We start from the raw sequence: 22,044 nt of genomic DNA, 5'->3' as shown, positions 1-22,044 counted from the left end.
TCTTTATCATGAACACTCATTATGTCAAATTTTGCATCCTTTGTTTCTCTTCCATATGTATCTTCTTTACAATAATTTTTAATTATTCTCTTTCTATTTTGTTTTGATTTCTTCAACCTTACCCACCATGCCTTCAGTCATTTAACAAACATTTATCAGAGTGAGTGTTAGGCACAATTCTCAGCACTGGAAATAACAGCAGCAAACAAAAGAGGCAAAAATTCAGCCTTCTCTAATTCACACAGACAGAAAAGAGAATAAATGTTCCCAGAAGCTAAGGGGAAGGAAGAGAGGGAATTACTGTTTAATGGGTACAGAGTTTATTCTGGGATGAAAAAGTTTGGGGAAATAGATAGTGGTTATGGGAAGACAACATTGTAAGAGTATTTAATGCCCCTCAAATGTATACTTACAAAATGGTTAAAAAGGTAAATATATGTATTATATTTTATCCCAAAATAAATCAAGAAATTTTTTTTAAAAAGCGTTTGGTACGAGGAATAAGTTAAAGTCGGTAGGAGACATTGAACTACGAATTTAGTGGCAAATGAAACAGAAAAATTGGAGGGGGGGGGAAGCAAAACCCCCCAAACAACAAAATCACCATTCATATTGTTTAGGTTCTAATGGAATATAAAAACCCTAACTTCATGTTTGTTTTCATTTTTGTAAGATGTTTTGCTTCTATTTTCCTGAGCTCATCTAATTCACTTTCCTTCTCCTTTGTAGTCTTTTTCCTTTAAGCATTCTCTTTTCCTGCCTCTAAGAAGGATTGTATTATCTTTAACATATGGAAACTATAGAATACTGTTTCAAGTTTTCTTGGGTTTTCTTTGAGCAATTCATCTGGTGATGTTTATTCTCGACTCCTTTTTATCTTTTCTGTCAGTTTGTTTATTCTGAATGCTATGCAAAGATCTCTCATAAATTCTTTCTTCCCATGGCTTTTGTGACCTCTCTCTCTTCTGGTTTTCCTGCCACTTCCCTACTTGCTCCTCTTTGGGTTTCTATCAGAGCTTCCTGTTCCTGTGTTCTTTCCTTAAAAAGCTGTTATTCCCCAGTACTTCACCTTTGGTTGGGTCATACTCTATGCCTTCCTGTTGAATTTACCACTTATACGCTGGTAACACATCACTTGTTTTCAATCACCATTGTCTCCAGTGCCTACAACAGTGCCAAATCTATAGTAAAAGCTCAATAAAAATGTGTTTAGTGAATTTCTATCCTGGATCTTGTTCTGTGTTCCACTTACACCATATTTATCTCCAGATGGGCTAAATGATAAATTTGGCATATCTAAATCTTAACTCACTGGCTCTCCTATATCTTCTATCTCAAAAATAACATTAAAAAAAAAAAAACAAATAAACAATATATTCTTCCTTTAGTAGCTTCCATCTGGGAGAATTACATTACCATCTGTCAAATGTTCAAGCCAAAAGACTGAATGCCTCCCCTGGCTCCTCCCTCTCACTCCTATTTCATTTTTTTGTTCTGTGTGAGGACATAATGGTCTCATATTGGAATCTACAGTCAGGAAGTGGTCGTGAATTCTGTCTTGCCCTATAAATATTAAGGAACTCTCTACCTCAGTGGTTCTCAAATGGAAGTAGTCCCCTCCCAACCATCATGCAGGGAATTTGGGAATGTGTCAGGGCTTTTGGTTGGCACAATGATTAGGGCATTAGAGACATTTCGGGGGTAGAGACCAGGAAGGCTAAATGTTAAGCTTTTTCTCAGAAGTCCCAAATAAAAACTGTGCAGCCCAAAATGCCAAAAATGCGGGGCGCCTGGGTGGCTCAGTGGGTTAAGCCGCTGCCTTCGGCTCAGGTCATGATCCCAGGGTCCTGGGATCGAGCCCCACATCGGGCTCTCTGCTCAGCGGGGAGCCTGCTTCCTCCTCTCTCTCTGTCTGCCTCTCTGCCTACTTGTGATCTCTGTCTGTCAAATAAATAAATAAAATCTTTAAAAAAAAAAATTTAAAAAAAATGCCAAAAATGCCCAAATGCCTTAGAAACATTGCACCTGGCTTTTTTCTTAAGCCACAAGATGGCAATAAACTCTAAGAAGTCCTGAAAGATCACTTTTCTGGCTAAATAGAAACACATAGTTTCTAAATGTCCAAACAAGAAAAAATGTTTTTTTGATTGAAAATGCTGAAAAACACTTTCGAATGAACCTATGTATTCCAACTTCCATTTGTAATGGAAATTATGGATGATTCTTTCTAAATTAAGTTATCAAAGAGGCACAAAAATTCCTACCCCTCTGCTGGAAATCTCATTCTACTAAAAAGACAAACTGACAAATTCTTTGTTTTTCAGACTTTTCATTTTTAGAAGGTCAAGTAAACAGTGGGAATAGCATGTTCTTCTATGGACATAGAGTCCTCTATAGTCATAGAGCCAAAAGGATCTGGTGCCAAGTCTGAAGAATAAGGTTAAACATCAAACTAATACTTTTTTTTTTTTTTAAGATTTCATTTATTTATTTGAGACAGTGAGAGAGAGATGAGAGGGGAGAAGGTCAGAGGGAGAAGCAGACTCCCTGCAGAGCTGGGAGCCTGATGCAGGACTCGATCCCGGGACTCCGGGATGACGACCTGAGCCGAAGGCAGTGGCGCAACCAACTGAGCCACCCAGGCATCCTCATCAAACTAATACCTTTTTAAAAAATTAAAACAAGCGGTGGACCAATAAAGTAGTAAGTCTCATTTTCTTGAGTAGCTTATAAATTAGCTCCCAAAACAATTCTAAAATGTTCTAAAGAAGGGAAATAAACAAGAACCACTGATACTTCCCACGGGCACATGTTAAAACAGATAATATTCTGAGACTAAGTTCTGGTATGCTTATTTAAAGAAACCAATTAGATGACAGTCATACCTTTAAAAACATGCTTCTTTCAAATAGCTTACGGTATACAGTATACAGTCTGTTATTCCATAATTACACTTAAATATTGAAGTATAAATAAGTTGGATTCTACTTCCTCGCAGAAGCAATGCAGAATGTAGAAATTAAGATAATTTGTTCTCTAAAATCAAAAGACCCAGTTTTGAATCTTTCTATGTATGTGACTTTGGACAAGTTACATAACCTCTCTGTGCCTTGGTATCCTCATCTATAAATGAGAGTAACATATTACCTACCTTATCAAGCCATTCTGACAATTTAAAGAGATGACATATATAAAGGACATAGGCTGGCACATTAGAAACATTCAATAAATGTTAGTGGTAGTATTAGCTATTACCATTACTATTAGATATTTATGATTGTTCTTTAGTTGAAAAACTAATGCTATTGTAAGTCAGAACTGAAGACAGTATTATTAGAATTTAAACCCAGCAATCCCATCTTATATCGTAGGATCTTGGAGACTAATGACCTTTAGAGAAATAATCCTAAGCAAGTAAATCTCACTAGGTGTCATGCCTTTGCAGTCGCCAGATCCATAAATTTGAGCTCCTCTCCAACCTGGAATCTTATCTTATTGTTTTCTGATTTCTTGAAAATGTTTGTGTAGGTTCTTGCAGTTCCTATCTGGTATGACATCTACAGGTCATACAACTATAATCCCCACTCAGGGCGCATGCACACTGCAGGGCCGCAGAAGCACAGACACTGTATTCTAATTCTCTGCGAAGTATAGACCTTACAGTCACGGCCTTGGTGGCCATCACTAAAATACTCAAAGTTAGGATCTTGCGAATAATGGGTAAATGATTTCCTACATAAGTCAAAAATAGCCAAAAGAAAAAATATCTAAGAATTTAAATGAGTTTTTTTCTATGTCTGAGTGTGGTGGGGCTACTGGTGCTCACCCCTATCAGGTTCTCCTTTCCTCCTGGACTGTATGGGCAGTACAGGAAAATTTTATGCCCCAAATCTTTCTATTAGGCAGGGCCATATGCCTCTTTTTAGCCTACAAAACAGAAGTAGAAGCAAGACTATCGCTTCTGGGCTGGAGTGTATAGAGTTGATGTGCCAGATTCGTGTTCTCTTTTCCCTAAACATGTCTTATGAGACAGTGGCCTCATGAGATGGAGGAAACTTAAACCCTGAGTTATAGGATGAAAGAGGGTCTTTTGACGACCCACACTGGTCTTGACATGAGGGCGAAAGAAACTTTGGCCGTGCTATGCCGCTGAGATTCTGGAGTGCTACTGTGGCACAGCCCAGACTAGTCTGACAAATGCCCCAAGGAACTTCATTTTTCTCTCTACGCCCAACCTACCAAGGGACAGTGGAGGCAAAGTGGGAGAAAATACTAGCAAACAGAAGTAATGGAAGAGAACTTAAAGAACACTGGCAATGTTCAGAAATGGAGAAGTAAAAGTAGAAATGCAGTAAAACAGCAAATCTGTTTTTCTTACAGAGTCCTAGAGAGCTCATTTGGTACCTTTGTTCTGGCCATAGGACCTCTTTGCGTATGACAAAAATATTCAGAGAATGATTCATACCTGCGTAACTGAGCATTCTCACTTCTTAGTGGCTGCATGGCCAGTGCTATTTCAACTTGAATATTTGTGTTTCCACTTAGCGCGGGAAGTAGAGATATACACGTCTCCAATTCTGTAATCAATCTCTGAATTTCTGAATCCTCTATAAAAAGGAGAATAATAACAATAATGTAAATTGTTTTTGGATAAGATTATTCATGTGTGTTACTAAAAAAGAAAATTCTGCAGATATATACATATTTGCTATAAATAGACAACTTAATTACTTATAAATGTGATAAAGAAATCCTATTTTCCTCTTTCCTGCTGCTTGCATTTGCTTATTCAAAAGAATTCTAAAGAAATTAATTCAATAGGGCGCCTGGGTGGCTCAGTGGGTTAACCCTCTGTCTTCAGCTTGGGTCATGATCTCAGGGTCCTGGGATCAAGTCCCGCATCGGGCTCTCTGCTCAACAGGGAGCCTGCTTCCTCCTCTCTCTCTGCCTGTCTCTATTTGCGATCTCTGTCAAATAAATAAATAAATAAATAAATAAAAGAAATTAATTCAATAAACTAAAGATTAATCTTCTATCATAGGACTAGTAGTGATTTTTTTCAGTTTAAGAGTATAGTAGGAAGATAGCTGACATGTCTCCTGGCTCACACTCCCAAAGGACTATTAGACTCCTATCACTGCTGAAGGGTTTCCTATAACTGATTACAGTAATAACATTTACAACACAACCTTTGATCCTGGCATAAGCATATAATTCACTTTAGGTGATTCAATTTGGCAAAATATTGAAGAAGGATCTACTCTGATAAGGTTTTATTATTTAATTTTATAATGTAGACTCAAAACAACCAGCCACACCTCATTTGGTTGCCACATCAAAGCAGTGCCATTTCTGCTATTAATTGCAGGGAATGGATGGTTTGGGAGGTGGCAAACAGACACAGGGAGAAGGTGGATTTGCAATCTTTTGTCCTTTTATAATTGCCCTTCATTTCCATTCAAATTTTCTGTGGACTGAAAACATTTAATAATTATAGTATTCACTCTCTTATAACCAAAAGAGGTAGAAAGTTTACTCTAAATTATAAAACTTTACTCAATCCCATGGGTATTTTAACACCCTGATGTAAATAAAGTATATCTTTATTTACACAGTAAACATCTATGACCAACTACTAAGAAGTTCCCTATCAATCCTTTGTAGAGTAGTTTAGCCCATAAGCATTGGAGGCAGAGATCTGGGCTCCACCATTTCTAGCAATGGAACTTGAGTCAAATTACTTAACTTCCTGAAGCCGAGATTTCTCAATAATTAAAAGGAGATAACAATAACTCACAGGATTGTTGTGAGGATTAAATGAGATAATGCACATAACACACTTAACACAGTGCCAGGCACATGGTAAATACTAAATGACACTTAATGTTGTTAGTGTTATTATTGTTGTTATTATGATTAAGTATTTGCTTAAGAGAATAGCAATAAATTGAAGATCTGAAAACACAGAGATTTTAATACATTAAGTCTTCAGATTAATAATGCTATGTTCCTAGAACACATTTTAAGATTTCAAATTTCTTTTTGTCAGTCTGCAAATATTAGGTAATCAGTCAGTGCTTCCACAATCAATTACCTTGGTTTCTAAGATGACAAATCTGTAACTCACTCCGAGTGAAAGCTATTATTTAGCATATACACATGAAAACAGATTAATATGACTTGGCTCAAATATCTCATAATTCTACCTAAGACATTGTTCTTGACTTAATTAAAAAAAAAAGTAGGGGCGCCTGGGTGGCTCAGTCGTTAAGCGTCTTCCTTCAGCTCGGGTTACAACCCCAGGGTCCTGGGATCAAGCCCCGCATCGAGCTCTCTGCTCAGAGGGGAGCCTGCTTCCTCCTCTTTCTCTCTCTCTGCCTGCCTCTCTGCCTACTTGTGATCTCTCTCTGTCAAATAAATAAAATCTTTAAAAAATAAATAAATAAATAAAAAATAAAAGTGCTCACATACCTTGCTCTGCGAGCAGGGCCTTGAGCTCTCCCAACAGATACTTTATAGTTCTGGCTTTTTCAGCACTCTGGTTCACATTTTTTGCCTTCTGCACATCCTTTGTTCTTGAATCTCGCATGTGAATGTTTAAATCCCTTCCTTCACTTGTGACTTCTCCAATTTGTTCTTTGGCACATCTGTCTTCATTATTGGACAGGAAAGTTGACGGCAACAGAGGGGGGCTACAGCGAGTCTGACTGTCTGAATGAGAATGCAACAGATTCATGCATGTTTGAAAGCTCTTCAGTAGGTCTGGTTCCTTAGGAACTCCTTGCTGTGGCAGAATTCCATTAATAAGACCCAGCTGCTGAAATGGTGGAACAGTTGGTTTGTCCGTTCTGGGCAGGCTACATGGAACTCCAAGACCAGTACTGAAGGAATTCCGTAGGACATCAGTACAGTTCACAGAAACTGTTGTACTTTGTGATGCAAACTGGTTGTTGCCATCAGTCTGAACCTCCTACAGACAGAAAAAAAAACAAGGTAAGCCTTCAAAATAGGTGAGCACCGACTTGTAGGCATTAACTATGACAAACTCAAACCAGAAATATTAGAAAACGACTTCTGCAAGATGGGAGTTACAGCTTACCAGTGAATAAGCTGGATTTCCCCTGAGCACAATATTAGTTTTTTAAAGCTTGTTAACTACTTCACTCTGCAATATGAGCACATTATAAAGCCATGACTAAAATAAACTGTTTGCAAATATCACACATATTTTAAGGACATCAAAAATCAATACCTTGGGACTAAAACAAACTTCCACTTTGGGAAATTGCATTGCAAGAAAATAGGCTCAAACATACAAAAAGCTTTTGCACAATCATGTTTACAGAAATGTTATGGTAGTAAAAAACTGTTACTTAAATGTCCTACCATAGGGGAGTAGTTACATGGACTATAGTATATCCACTAGACTATTACCATATTAAAAATTTATAAAAGGTATATATTAACTGAGAAAAACGTTTACAATAAAATGCTAAGGAAAAAAGGTAGCACATGAAACAGTATAATTTAATTATGACTATATATATATTTTTTAAGATTTTATTTATTTATTTGACAGAGAGATAGAGCACAAGCAGGGGGAGTTGCAGAGGGAGAGGGAGAAGCAGGCTCCCCACTGAGCAGGAAGCCCAACATGGGGCACAACCCCAGGACCCTGGGATCATGACCTAAGCCAAAGGTAGACACTTAACCCACTGAGCCACCCAGGTGCCCTTATGACTGTATTTTTAAAAGAAAGCAAACTTAGGGGCACCTGGGTGGCTCAGTGGTTGACCCTCTGCCTTTGGCTCAGGTTATGGTCTCGGAGTCCTGGGATCGGCCCCCCGGAATCGGGCTCTTTGCTTGGCAGGAATCCTGCTCCTGCCTCCCCCTCTCTCTTTGCCTGCCTCTCTGCCTACTTGTGATCTCTCTCTCAAATAAATAAATAAAATCTTAAAAAAAAAAAACCAAACTTAAATAAAAACAAGAAAACAAAACCAGAGAATTAAATGATTGGCAATATGTTAACAGCAAATATGCTTAAGTGGTAGGTATGCGTGATTTCTTTTTCCTGCTGATCCTTCTCCCTTTCCCACCCTTACCATTGTCCTTCATGAATGGGTAAAATTTTTCTGGTAAAAAATTATTTGAGGGGCGCCTGAGTGGCTCAGTGGGTTAAGCCTCTGCCTTCAGCTCGGGTCATGATCCCAGGGTGCATCGGGCTCTTTGCTCAGGAGGGAGCCTGCTCTCCCCTCCCTCCCCCTCCCTCCCTGCCTGCTTCTCTGCCTACTTGTGATCTCTGTCTGTCAAATAAATAAATAAAATCTTCAAATAAAAAAGATTGAAAAAATAATGCATTATGATCCAATCAGTAAATTCAATTTTCTCTCTTAAGGTGATGATTTCTCAAAGTAAATAATTACTTGCATAATGTATAAACTGTACCCACAGAATGAACCACTGGAGGGCAGGATGGATGCTGAAGTAACTGGACTGGGGTGGAGGTAGATAAGCCATAACTAGAATGTAGAGTTGCCTGAGACTCTAAAAAGTAAGAGGGAGAAAAGTTATCACATCTCATACTACTTTAACAATAAGTAGGCAACTTAATTAGAGTTCATAGTCATGCTTTTAAAAATATCATTCATACTAACCAGAATCAGACACGGTGTGGCAAGGTACAGCAGGAATTCCATTAGGGTTGTTCTTTGAAGCCAAGTTATTCATCAGTGACATTTGAGTTTGCACATGCTCACACAGGGCTTGGTATATTATCGGTGAATACATTCTATAATGATCTTGCAAAGACCAATTTTGTGGTATATCTGATGAGTCTCTCTCATTTCTAGCAGAAGCTTCATTAGGTATATATTTCTTACTATTTGAAGATACTAATATGGAAGAAGGGAAAACAAATTCTTGAAATATGATTCTTCAAAAACTTTTACCTTATTAATGGAAGAAAAGACTCTGAGAAGTAGCTCATTTTATCATATACTTTATAGAAGGGCTTTACCGCTCTCAGCCCCTAAAGAAAATCACCTCAAATTCTCTTTTAAAGGTAGTTAATGAATTGTGTATGTTCTCCAGTCAAAAATTATCTATACCACGACTTTAAAATCTCTATTAAATGGTATTTGTAAAATCTCTCCTTCAGTTACAAGACCCCTCTTTAAGGATGTTATTTCTACAATCCAATAAAACTCACCTTGCTCCTCTCACCAGGCTCTTAGGGGAAAAAAGAATAAGAGAGACAGGATACTCTGTAACGATTTTGATACTTGGACCATTAAAAAAAAAGCAGAGCTTTGAGAGCAAGAATAAAAGTGTACTTAATCTACACCTTGGGCCCTCAGACAAAATCTTAACCTGGCATTTAAAGTAGAGTAATAAAACTACTTACAATATATACACATAAAATGACTTTAGAACAATTAGTATCTCTAAGTATGCACGAAACAACAAATTTGTGGTTAATTATCAAATTAAGTGGCAAGGAAAACAAAGCTAACTCTATATATACCTTCTAAATGTCATTCTGAGTTTGAACCTTTTCTTCTACAAAATGCGATCACTTTTTCCATTTTTCTTCTTGGGAAAGTGATGGTAAACAAAGTACGCAGTTAGAAGTGGACTAGAGGGGTGCCTGGGTGGCTCAGTGGGTTAAAGCCTCTGCCTTCGGCTCAGGTCATGATCCCAGCGTCCTGGGATCAAGCCCCGCATCGGGCTCTCTGCTCTGCGGAGAGCCTGCTTCCTCCTCTCTCTGCCTGCCTCCCTGCCTGCTTGTGATCTCTCTCTGTCAAATAAATAAATAAAATCTTAAAAAAAAAAAAAAGAAGTGGACTAGAGATAGACAAGCATAACGCACACATACTCACCTGAATAACCACATATTATTAAAATGAAAGACCAACTGCATACTCTCAATAATTTATCAAAACCTTCAGAATTAAAGATCATATGTATTTTTAAGATTTTGGTTTTTTTTAAGTAATCTCTATACCCAACATGGGGCTCAAATTCACAACTCCAAGATCAAGAGTCACACGCTCCACTGACTGAGTCAGCCAGGAGCCCCAAAGATCATATTTAAACAAAAAAAGAAAAAATACTTACAAATTTCCTTCCGAACTCCTGAAGGAACATGTTTTTCATGTTCTTTCTTTTTAGCTCCAAATCTTTTGCCTTCTAAGGATCTGGGATTAAATCTATTTTCTGAACATGCTGTTTCTGAACCTATTAATAATTAAAACAAAAATTCATTTGCATTAAGAGAATTATTTGAGAAAAAGTGATTAGCAAAGAGGTATTTAAAAAATTTAAAACCTGAATCTTCATTTCTCAAAATATCCCGCAGCAAAGAAGCACAACCATCAAGCCCTTGTACAGTTCCAGTCTGTAAGGAAAAAGTCATTTAGAAAAGCATAGATGAAATTTTAGTCCAGGGGGAGAAAAAACAACAAATCGTGTAGTTTTAAAATTTCGTTTTTCAGAATCAACTTATTATTGGCAGAAAACATATTTTAAAGCAAAAAACCTTCAATAATTTACCTCTGAATTTTTATTCCCACTTCTTAGCTTTTATCTGAAGATTAATTAAAATAGTGTATATTGTATCTATTCAGTTTAATCTTACCTGACTTTCTGAATCAGAATGGATAGCATAGCCAGAATCTGCATTAAAACGTGATATCTTTCTTAAATTGGTCCTAGAAAATAAGTTCATTAATATTTTCACAAATACTACAAAAATTTTTTCCAAAATATATTAATAAGTAGTATATTTTCTTCCTAGCAAAAGTTGGATAAGAAAGCTTGTTCATAAAATGGATTTATATAGGATTTTATAATGATTATAAGAATTGTTAAACTAAAATGATCAACATGAGTAGAAATATGGAAGGTTCCTCCCCAGAGTTTGTGATGGTAGAGACCCATCTAGTTTTCTGGGATAGGCAAAATTTAGTGCAGTCCAAAGACTGAAAAGTTTCTTGAGATTTTCTGGAGTTGTAAACTTCTTTAAGTACTTACCCTTTCTTTCCATTTGTTAATTTAGCAGGTCCAGGGTGTTTTCCTGAAGATAACACCTATGATATAATGCATTATATTATAGTAATATACAAATATTGTTCTAATACATTCTTAGTAGACTGTCTTGACAAAACCTGAAATGTTGTTTCCTTTCTTTTTGTGGTAAAAACGTGACATAAAATTTACCATTATAGGGCACCTGGGTGGCTCAGTTGGTTAAGCAACTGCCTTCAGCTCAGGTCATGATCCTGGAGTCCCAGGATCGAGTCCTGCACTGGGCTCCCAGCTCCGTGGAGTCTGCTTCTCCCTCTGACCTTCTCCCCTCTCATCCTCTCTCTCACTTTCTCTCCCAAATAAAAAAATAAAAAAATAAATTACCATTGTAGCCATTTTTTAATGTACAGTTCCATGGCATTAAATACATTCACACTGTACAACCAACACTACACTCCATCCTGCTAGAACCACCCTTCTAATTGCTGTCTCTATGAATCTGACTACTCTAGGAAGTTTAAATAAGTGGAATCATACAGTATTTTTCCTTTTGTGACTAATTTATTTCACTTCGCCTAGTGTCTTAGAGCAAGTGTCAAAATTTCCTTTCTTTCTAAGGCTGAACAATATTCCACATGTATATAGCATGTTATTAATTTTTTTATAAATGTTCTATATCCTATAAATCCATTACAACTGAACTCTTATTAATAAATTGATTAATAAATTGTTTGCCAAGAAAACAGCACATATATTTGTTCCTCAAGTCTGTGTAAGCTGAAAATGAAGCTGAGGTATTATCTTAACCAGAAGTATCTACTACTCTAAGTTTGGATGATACGCAATCTCTGAACATGTTCTACATTCCCCAGTCTTCAAAATATAAAGTTAATTCAACATATATCACAGAGTTCATAACTCTGATTCTATTTATCCACATTATTTAGAATGCCTGACAAGACCAGCCCATGAAAACTCTTTATCTACAACTCATTCTTTTACTTTCTTTTCAAACTCATATAATAGTATTTTTAAAAACAATTTTATTATTTTTAAATATTAATAATTTTAAATCATTATTATTATTAAAAGTAAAATAAATGGGCTACCTTTGTGTATGAGAAAGGAAAAAAATGCACTTGCTTTAACATGCATCCAGTATCTTGAAAGTTAGCCAAGTAAAAGTTCATGGTGTTTGCCTCTGGGGAGGGAAACAGAATCTAGGGGACAGCGCAAGAAAGAAAACTTTCCATGGTAACTATAATCTCTATTTAAAATATAATTTTCAGGGCGCCTGGGTGGCTCAGTGGGTTAAAGCCTCTGCCTTCGGCTCAGGTCATGATCCCAGGGTCCTGGGATCGAGTCCCACATCGGGCTCTCTGCTCTGTGGGGAGCCTGCTTCCTCCTCTCTCTCTCTCTGCCTGCCTCTCTGCCTACTTGTGATCTCTGTCTGTCAAATAAATAAATAAAATCTTAAGAAAAAATAAAAATAAAATAAAATATAATTTTCAAAAGACTTTATTTATTTATTTGCCAGAGAGAGAGAGAGAGAGAGAGAGCACAAGCAGGGGGAGCACAGGCTCCCTGCTGAGCAAGGAGCCCAGTGTGGGACTCAATGGGATTATGACCTGAGCCGAAGGCAGACGCTTAACCTACTGAGCCACCCAGGTGTCCATAAATATAATTTTTAAAAGGTGAGTTAAATTTTCTACTCAGTCCCTCATTTCACCCTTCAAAAGTAGTCACTGTTGGCAGTTACATTTATGGTTTTTCTTGACATGTTTAATATTTCCTCCCAAGAAAGCTTTGAGCAGTAACTACTAAACTATCTGTAGTTATATGCAACTGAGAACACATTTTAAAAATTGGGTGAATAGAGTTATACTTCTCTTTGAGATAACTTGGGATATGATGGGGTCATAAGGCCAGCAAAGAGACCCAGCACTGTAGGAAAGAAGACCCTATGTAGCATTACTCTGCTGGTCCCTGCAGGACACCATTAGGGTCCTTCCCTTTGGTACATACGTATGTTGGTGTTCTGGGCAGAATCATAACATAATTCCAAACCATGGTGCTGCATGCTGCAATGTTCTGGACCAAGTCCAGAAATAACTACCATAATTATTATATTTCAAAAAATTTTTAAAAAGTATACACAGGTAAACATATGGCCTAACTGTAGGATTACGTATTTCTCCAAAAAACACACATGAGGTTATATTACAGAAAACAAGGCAACGAAAATTACCCAGGATAAAAGCACCCTGCAACAGTAACTATCATATTGGCACATTCCCATCAAAGCTTTTTTTGGTAATTTTTATTTTGAAACAACAGTACAAAGAATTTCTGTATACACTTTTACCAAGATTCCCCAACTGTTGCTATTTCACTATATCTGCCATGTTCTCTCAAAATATATATAGTAACACAATATATACAACACGTAAAATATATATATAGTATTATTGTTTTTCTGAACCATAGCAGGGTAAGTTGCAGGTATGATATTAAATATTTATTCCTAAATATTTCCCAAGAACAAGATCTCTTATATAACCACAGTATAATTATCAAAACCAGGAAATTAATATTGATACTATATTATAAACCATAGATCTTATTATTCACATCTTGCTGATTATTCCAATACTGTCCTTTATAGAAAATAATGCTAGTCCATGTGCAATGCAGGATCCTATGTTGCATTGAATTGTCACACCTCAATAGTCTCCTTTAATCTGGAATAGTTCCTTATCACTCATTGTCTTTTATAAGCTTCACCTACTTAAAGAGTACAAACCAATTATGTTGCAGAATGTCCCTCTGGACATTTAGACTTGTCTGATTTTCCCTCATGATTAGATTCAGGTTGGACATTTTTGGCAGAAAATACCACAAAATATACAAAAGTGAAGTTTTGTCCGTCTTAGTAAATGAGTAAGCATATGGTATATTTGTCCTATTACTAGTGATGTAAACTTTGTTATTTAAGATGGTGTCTGCCAGGTTATTCGCTGTAAGGTTACTATTTTTACCTTTGTATTAAGCATTTAATGGGAAGATACTTTGAGATTATGCAACCTTCCTAATCATTAGACTTTCCCCAGTAGTTTTAGCACCCATTGATGATTCTTGCCTTAATCCACCTGTTTGTGAAATGGTGACTTGTCTAACTTACATCATTCCTTCTACATTTCTTAGTTGGCATTCAACTCTAGGTAAGCACTTTTCCTTCATTGTTTGTTAGTTTGGACTCATTTTATTCAGTGGATTATGATCCATTATCATTATTTAAAATATTTTGATGTGGGGTGCCTGGGTGGCTCAATGGGTTAAGCCTCTGCCTTTGGCTCAGGTCATGATCTCAGGGTCGTGGGATGGAGCCGGGGGCCTGCTTCCTATTCTCTCTCTGCCTGCCTCTCTGCCTACTCATGATCTCTCTCTCTCTCTCTCTCTGTCAAATAAATAAATAAAATCTTTAAAAAATAAAAAAAAATATTTTAATGTTCCAATTGTCCCAGATTCCATCAGTGGTAGTCTTTTCAAACTGGCTCTTATATCATTTTAACATGTTCCCATTATTTTTTGAGTAATTCCTTACTTTCTGCAACAAGGTGCTCTGGGTTCATCCTTTGATTTTTTGTTTTTTCCATTGTCGTAAGAACACTTAACATGAGCTCTACTTTCTTCACAAATTTTTAAGTGCACAATACCATACAGTTAACTATAGGCATGATGTTGTAGAGCAGATCTCTAGAACTTATTTATCTTGCTTGCATAACTGAAACTTTATACCTGTTGAATAGCAACTCCCCAATTCCCCCCACCTCCAGCCTCTGGCATCTACCATTCTGCTCTCTGCATCTATGATTATGACTATCTTAGATCCCTTATATAAGTGAAATAATGCAGTATCTGTCCTTTTGATCAGCTTATTTCACTTAGTATAATATCCTCAAGGTTCACCCATGTTGCATATGGCAGGATTTTTCTTTTTAATGCTGAATAATATTCCATTGTAGGTATATAGCACATTTTTTTCATCCATTTATCCATCAATAGACATTTAGGTTGCCTTCACATCTTGGCTACTGTGAATAATGCTGCAATGAACACAGAAGTGCAGATATCTCTTTAAGATCATATTCTTTTGTATAAAAACCCTGGAGTAGACTTTCTGGATCATTTGAGGTGTATTTTTAACTTGCTGAGGAACCGTCATGCTATTTTTTATAGCAGCTGCACCATTTTATATTTTCATCAACAGTTTATAAGGGTTCCAATTTCTCTACATCGTTGCCAATGAGAACTGCCATCCTAAAAGGTGTGAAGTGATACCTCATTATGGTTTTGATTTGCATTTCCCTAATGACTAGTAATGCTGAAATCTCTTCATGTGCTTACTGGCCTTTTATAATTCTTCTTTGGAGAAATGTCTACTCAAGTCCTTTGCTCATTTTTTAATCAGGTTATCTGGTTTTTTGTTACTGAGTTGCAGGAATTCCTGATATAGATTGGATATTAACTCTTTAGTAGATAGAGGGTTTACAAATCTTTTTTCCCCACTCCATGTAAGTTGCCCTTTCACTCTGTTGTTTCCTTTACTCTGCAGATGCTTTTTATTATGATGTATCCAGGCTCATCTTTTTTTTTTTTTAAAGATTTTATTTATTTATTTGAGAGAGAGAGATCACAAGTAGGCAGAGAGTCAGACAGAGAGAGAGAGAGAAGCAGGCTCCCCACTGAGCAAAGAGCCCAATGCGGGGCTCGATCCCAGGACACTGAGATCATGACCCGAGCCGAAGGCAGCGGCTTAATCCACTGAGCCACCCAGGCACCCCTCAGGCTCATCTTTTAATTTTCCTGCTTCAGCTGTGGAATTGACCATTCCTCCATGAAGTTGTGGTTCCTTTTAGTGGACGATGATATTTAGAAACCAAGATCTAGGCACTAGGTATTCCTACTGAGACTTCAATCTTTTTTCATTTTGTATGATTAACTTAGTCATGACTAGGTAGTTACAAAAAAGTAAATCTTATGGTTTTATTTTTAAATGTTTCCATATTAGCCCTTCAAAATTTTTAAGGCTGTCCTAAGCCTTGAGGATATAAATTGTGTAGTAAATGGGGCAGACAGATTGGCAACACCTCTAACCTGAAAAGCAGTTTGATCATGGTTAACACCAAGCACCAAGTATTTCCTTGAGTGGAAGTAACATAACATGTCCTCGGTTTGCTTCATATTTTTCACAATTTCACAACTGGAAAACAAGCCTGAGATAAACCTTTGAGTATACAGAAAAAAGCCTTTTCATAGTCAGGATTAAAAGCTTATTTATTTGATGAAAGGCCATTATTCATTTAATAGCCCTTGATAAACAAATTACAAAAATATTCTCCAAAAGGAGTTACCCCAAATCACAATGCATGAGACAATCATTTTGCTTTATCTCACATTTACTTCCACTGGGTATTATCATTAAACTATTCATCTCTGCTATTTGAGAAAAATATAAGCATTTCTTATAAGTTGTATCTCCTACAATAAGTACAAGATAAAATTACGTTTGTGGAATAATTTAGAGTATCCCTAAGTCTTTCATGACTTCTTATTTCTGTGAAGTAGGAACCTATATTTCAGAAAGGAGGCTTGTTCAAAGTCATACATCTGATTAAATACAGTGTAATATATAAAAGAATGGACTCTGGCACCAGCTTTGTGGGTCTGAATCCTGCTGCACAGCTAAAGAGTTTTATAGCTGTAGGAAAATTATTTGAACTCTTCATCCCTCAATTTCCTCATCTATAAAATGGAAATGATAATAGTATCTACCTCATAAAGCTATTACGAATATCAATTTTGTGAACTATGAAATATGAATTATGTGTACTATGTAAAAATACTTAACAGTAGCACCTGTCACACAAGTGCTACCTAAATGTAAGCTATTTTTATTGTTAAGATGGTTGCAAAATGTTTTAAGGGGACCAAATTTTGTCGCAAGAGTGAAACAGATGCTTTTACCAGTTTCTCTCATTTAATCTCCCCAATTCTTTGAGACAGAATGATACCTATTTACACCTATTTTATAGCTAAAGGAAAGGAGGCTTAGAGAAATAAAAAGTACTTTGCTTAATATCACTACCACAGTAGTGGCAGAATTGGAACTTGAAATCTGTAGGTGACCATGATTATAAAAACCATGTTTTCTCCCCCTTTCTGCCTGCCCATACTCTGAGTTCACTCAGTATAAGAGAAAGATCTATAAAGGTGATGGTCAGGAAGTACTCCTCAAGAAAGTCTTGAGTCAGGTCTTGAACAAGAGCGTTTAAGATTCACATAATGGGGAAGACAGCATTATAGGTGAGTTGATAAATGAAGGGAGATTAAAAAAAAAAAAACCAGAGAGAGAGGTGGATATATTTAAAGAGGAGTAAGATCACTCTAGGGAGTGAGTCTCTGTGAGAAATAGTTGATTCATTACCTGAAAATCTACTATATGTCAGGTGTTGTCCTAAGCCTTGAGGATATAGAGATAAATTGTGTAGCAAGGGAGGCAGACTAGTCTGAAAGGCAGTTTGATTATGGTTAGCACCAAGCACGAAAGGGGCGGCAAGGAGAACCCAAACAACGGGAATGTGCGAGTGCTAGGCAAGCCTTCTATAAGCGGCCCTTGAGCTAAGGAGATGGAGAGTGTAAGTACCAGGAACAGAAGGACATTCGAGACAGGACAGAAAAGAAAGTGCAAAGGCATGGAAGCATAAGGGAGCACGGGGCATCCAGGACACCGCAGAACAAACAGGTGATCTGTGTTGGATACTTTTGGGATGGAGGCGGGGTCTGGTAAGGAATGCACAGGTGGGATCAAAAAACGGCTATGCTGACAGGCCGAAGAATAGATCTTTTTACCTCGAAACCGAAGTGTTCGTGTCTATTTTTAAGCAGAAAAGTGCATCATTTACTTACAACGAGGGGCGTGCATTTGAGAGAGGTAAGGCTGAAGGCGCGGACACTAATTGGGAGTCGTTGGTTTTTACTAGTGGTAAAATACCAGCAATTGTGTCGGAGGGCCGGCTAATAGCGGCACTAGGTGGAAAAGCCGAGAACCTGGATTTGATGGGACAGCGTACTGAGCCTTCAACAGGTCAAGTCACCCCACCCAGGGCGGAGGCTGGACTCGAACCCGCGTCCCACACCAAAGCCAGCACTCTGGAGGGCTACTACGATCAGAACAGAATATACGTCTACGGACAGAGCGGCGGTATTAGGATGTTAAGATTGGGTGTCCGCCCAACTCCCCCTTCTCAGCATTTTTAAATGCCGCCGCACAGTCTTTGTGTTTACTTTTGTTCAGAGTTTTGCACTTTTCCCGGCACCAGAAGCCCCTCAATCCCTCTCTACCCCTATGGTGGACGCCTCAGATTCGCAGCCCTCACCTGGCCCGATCGAGATCCGGACCTGACCATTTCTCGCAGCCTCAGAGAAGCCCAGACGGAGGGAAGTAAAGCCGCTCGATAAAAGGAATTAACCGCCGCGGACTCCCGGCCCCCTTTGGCCCGCCCCCCAAGTTTCCGCTTCCGGGAAGGAGCCCGCCGAATGACGCGCCTCATAGTTTCTGGACTGCGGGCGGACGCCTCTCCAGTACTCCCAGCACAGCGCTCTAGGCGTGCGCAATAGACCCCTCCCAGCCGCCGGCTCGTCACACACAGGCAGGGAGTGTGGGAAAAGCCCACAGAACGCTAACGGGGCAGGGCGGGGCCGGGGCGGGCCGGGGCGGGCCGGGGCGGGCCGGGCTGGAGGGCGGAGCGGGGGCGGGCCCGGGCTTGGGGCGGGGGCGGGGCCGGGGCCAGCCGGAGGGGGCGCGGAGTGAGAGAGCCGGGCGTCTGAAAGAACTAAGTTCACTTCCCTGTTGGGAGGGATTCTGGTGCAGGAGCGCTGCCCTGAACGACTTAGGGGAAGTGGCCACAAGGACTCTCCAGGGCCAGAGGAAGGGACTAAGGGAGAGGGCTGATAGGTTTGAAAAGGAATTGGTTCTGCTCTGTGTTTTGTGTGCCATTTTGAATGACTTTGTTTTTGATAGTCAATAAAAATCAATGAATCTTGGAACACTATATCAAAAACTAATGATATGCTGTAGGTGACTAACATAACACACACAAAATAAATAAATAAAAAATTAAAAATCCTCTGTTTGGTTATCTTTGCGTAATTCTGATGGCAATTTAAAAATTACTCACTGTGGCCCTTGATCTCAGAATGGTGCTCATTAGTTGGGATTTTTGTTTTACTTCCATGCATAGTTATTTACTCTCCAATCGAGGTAATTACTGTTAATGAAGAATAACTCAGTGTTCCTGTATTAGCATGCTTCACGGTTTTTAATGGGAATTAGTCTTTGGTGTTTAAGGCATTGAGTTTTGGGTTAATGTTTTAAATCAAATTGGGGAGAAATTAAATAACCCAACTGATTACATTTTTAATAGGAAGAAGAGCTATGTTTTCAAAGCCTTAGTTACAATGAAGATAAAAATCCAAAAACTAAAAGCATACTGATTTGGGGAAACAAGACATTTAATAAATCTAGATTTGTATTGAATTAGACTCTCCCTTCTTCATCCCTCTCCTATAAGTGTTTAACATAGTTACTTGAGATTACAAAGTTTCTTCTAAATTGACTTGATTTTTAGAAACTTACAATGATTTTTCTTAATACATGCTTATTTTAGAAAATATAGGTAAGAACTGAAAAATCACCCATAATCTCAGAGAGTACCACTCTCAGCAGTTTGGTGCATTCTAGATTTTTCCCAACTGTGTATATATGTTTAAGTATATTGATATGATGCATTTTATTATAACATGACAGTTTTAATATCAACATGGCTTCTCAGTAATTTACAATTACAAAATGGCTGCCTGATGTACCATTTCCCCACTGCTTGGAAGTTTGTGCTCCTCCTTGTGTTTTTGTTTGTCTGCTTTTTGGTTTTTCCTTTTACCCCCCTCTTTTTTATTTTTTATTTATTTTTTTATTTTAAAGACTTTTATTTATTCATTTGACAGAGAGAGATCACAAGTAGGCAGAGAAGCAGGCAGAGAGAGAGAGAGAAGTTGGGGGAAGCAGGCTCCCTGCTGAGCAGAGAGCGGGATGCAGAACTCGATCCCAGGACCCTGAGATCATGACTTGAGGTGAAGGCAGAGGCTTAACCCACTGAGCCACCCAGGTGTCCCCCTGCTCTTTTTTAGTTAAGGTTATCTCTTCCAGTGTTTTTGTCCTTATTTTCTCAACTTTGTTTTATTGTGGTAAAATAAACAAAACATAAAATACACATCTTAGCCATTTTTAAGTGCACAATTCAGGGGTGCCTGGGTGGCTCAGTGGCTTAAAGCCTCTGCCTTCTGTTCGGGTCATGATCCCAAGGTCCTGGGATGGAGCCCCGCAGGGTATTGGGCTCTCTGCTCAGCAGGGAGCCTGCTTCCTCCTTTCTGTCTCTGCCTGCCTCTCTGCCTACCTGTGATCTCTGTCAAAAAAAAAAAACCAAAAAAACTTAAGTGCACAATTCAGGTGCTAAATACATTCATAGTGTTGTGCAACCATCACCACCATCATCTCCTGAACTGTTTTCATCTTCTGAAAGTCAAACTGCATACCCATTAACTCCGCATTCCACCCTCCTGGGAAGCCTCTGGCAGCCACTATTCTACATCCTGTCTCTATGATTTTGATCAAGTATCTCATATAAACAAGATCATACAGGGGCACCTGGATGGCTCAGTTGGTTAAGCATCTACCTTAGACTCCGGCCATGTTCCCTAGGTCCTGGGGTGGAGTCCTGGGTTAGAGCCCCAAGCCCACTGCTTCTCCCTCTCCCTCTGCCTGCCATTCCCCCTGCTTATGCTCTTTCTCTGTCAAATAAATAAATAAATAAATAAATAACAAAAAACAAACCAAAAAACCCACAAGATCATACAATGTTATCCTTTGTGATAGGCTTATTTCATTTGTCTCCCAAAGTTCATCCATCTTACAGCATATGTCAAAATTCCCTTCCTTTTTAATATTTCATTGTATGTATATACCACATTTGTTTGTTTATGTGTTCATCTGTTGATGGACATTTAAGTTGCTTCCACATTTTAGCATTGTAAATATTGTGGCTGTGGACATGGGTATACTATTATCTCTGCCAGACCCTGCTTTCAATTTTGAGGGGAATATACTCAGAATTGCAGGATCATATGGTAATTCTATTTTTAATTTTTTGAGGAACCACCATACTCTTTTCCACATGGCTGTATTATTTTATATTCCCACTAACAGTGATAAAGTTCCAATTTCTCCATATTCTCCCTAACACTTATTTTCCATTTGTTTCTGTTGTTGTTGTTATTTGTTTTTGATGACAGCCGTCCTAGTGGGTGTGAGGTGGTATCTCATTGTAATTTTTTTTTTATTTTTTAAATTTATTTTCAGCATAACAGTATTCATTGTTTTTGTACCACACCCAGTGCTCCATGCAATCCGTGCCCTCTCTAATACCCACCACCTGGTTCCCCCAACCTCCCACCCCCAACCCCTTCAAAACCCTCAGAATGTTTTTCAGAGTCCGAAGTCTCTCATGGCTCACCTCCCCTTCCAATTTCCCTCAACTCCCTTCTCCTCTCCATCTCCCCTTGTCCTCCATGCTATTTGTTATGCTCCACAAATAAGTGAAACCATATGATAATTGACTCTCTCTGCTTGACTTATTTCACTCAGCATAATCTCTTCCAGTCCTGTCCATGTTGCTACAAAAGTTGGGTATTCATCCTTTCTGATGGAGGCATAATACTCCATAGTGTATATGGACCACATCTTCCTTATCCATTCGTCCATTGAAGGGCATCTTGGTTCTTTCCACAGTTTGGAAACCGTGGCCATTGCTGCTATAGACATTGGGGTACAGATGGCCCTTCTTTTCACTACATCTGTATCTTTGGGGTAAATACCCAGTAGTGCAATGGCAGGGTCATAGG

General features: G+C 38.3%; 1 protein-coding gene across 4 annotated transcripts in view; it reads right to left on the bottom strand.

The window, feature by feature from the left end:
* CCDC14 (coiled-coil domain containing 14) overlaps nt 1-18,640 on the bottom strand; it is a 49,797-nt gene extending 31,157 nt beyond the window's left edge. For 2 of the 4 annotated variants that reach the window (XM_032869497.1, XM_032869498.1), the window contains exons 1-9: nt 18,465-18,640; nt 11,032-11,087; nt 10,637-10,709; nt 10,327-10,396; nt 10,117-10,236; nt 8,655-8,891; nt 8,450-8,544; nt 6,472-6,970; nt 4,466-4,607 (exon numbers count right to left, since the gene is read on the bottom strand). In XM_032869497.1, the coding sequence (XP_032725388.1) occupies nt 4,466-4,607; nt 6,472-6,970; nt 8,450-8,544; nt 8,655-8,891; nt 10,117-10,236; nt 10,327-10,396; nt 10,637-10,709; nt 11,032-11,087; nt 18,465-18,638 (1,466 nt within the window). In that variant the 5' untranslated portion in view covers nt 18,639-18,640. Of the gene's footprint in view, nt 1-4,465; nt 4,608-6,471; nt 6,971-8,449; nt 8,545-8,654; nt 8,892-10,116; nt 10,237-10,326; nt 10,397-10,636; nt 10,710-11,031; nt 11,088-18,464 lie in introns of those variants that run through there. The other 2 variants (XM_032869495.1, XM_032869496.1) reach the window with 2 other exon arrangements.
* Between the last annotated feature and the right edge of the window lie 3,404 nt (nt 18,641-22,044).

This window comes from Lontra canadensis, unplaced genomic scaffold, assembly GCF_010015895.1.
Source record: "Lontra canadensis isolate GAN:19392208 unplaced genomic scaffold, GSC_riverotter_1.0 scaffold38, whole genome shotgun sequence".
NCBI lineage: Eukaryota > Metazoa > Chordata > Mammalia > Carnivora > Mustelidae > Lontra > Lontra canadensis.
The sequence above is the reverse complement of the archived record's forward strand: the minus strand, read 5'-3'. Positions and strand labels throughout refer to the sequence as shown.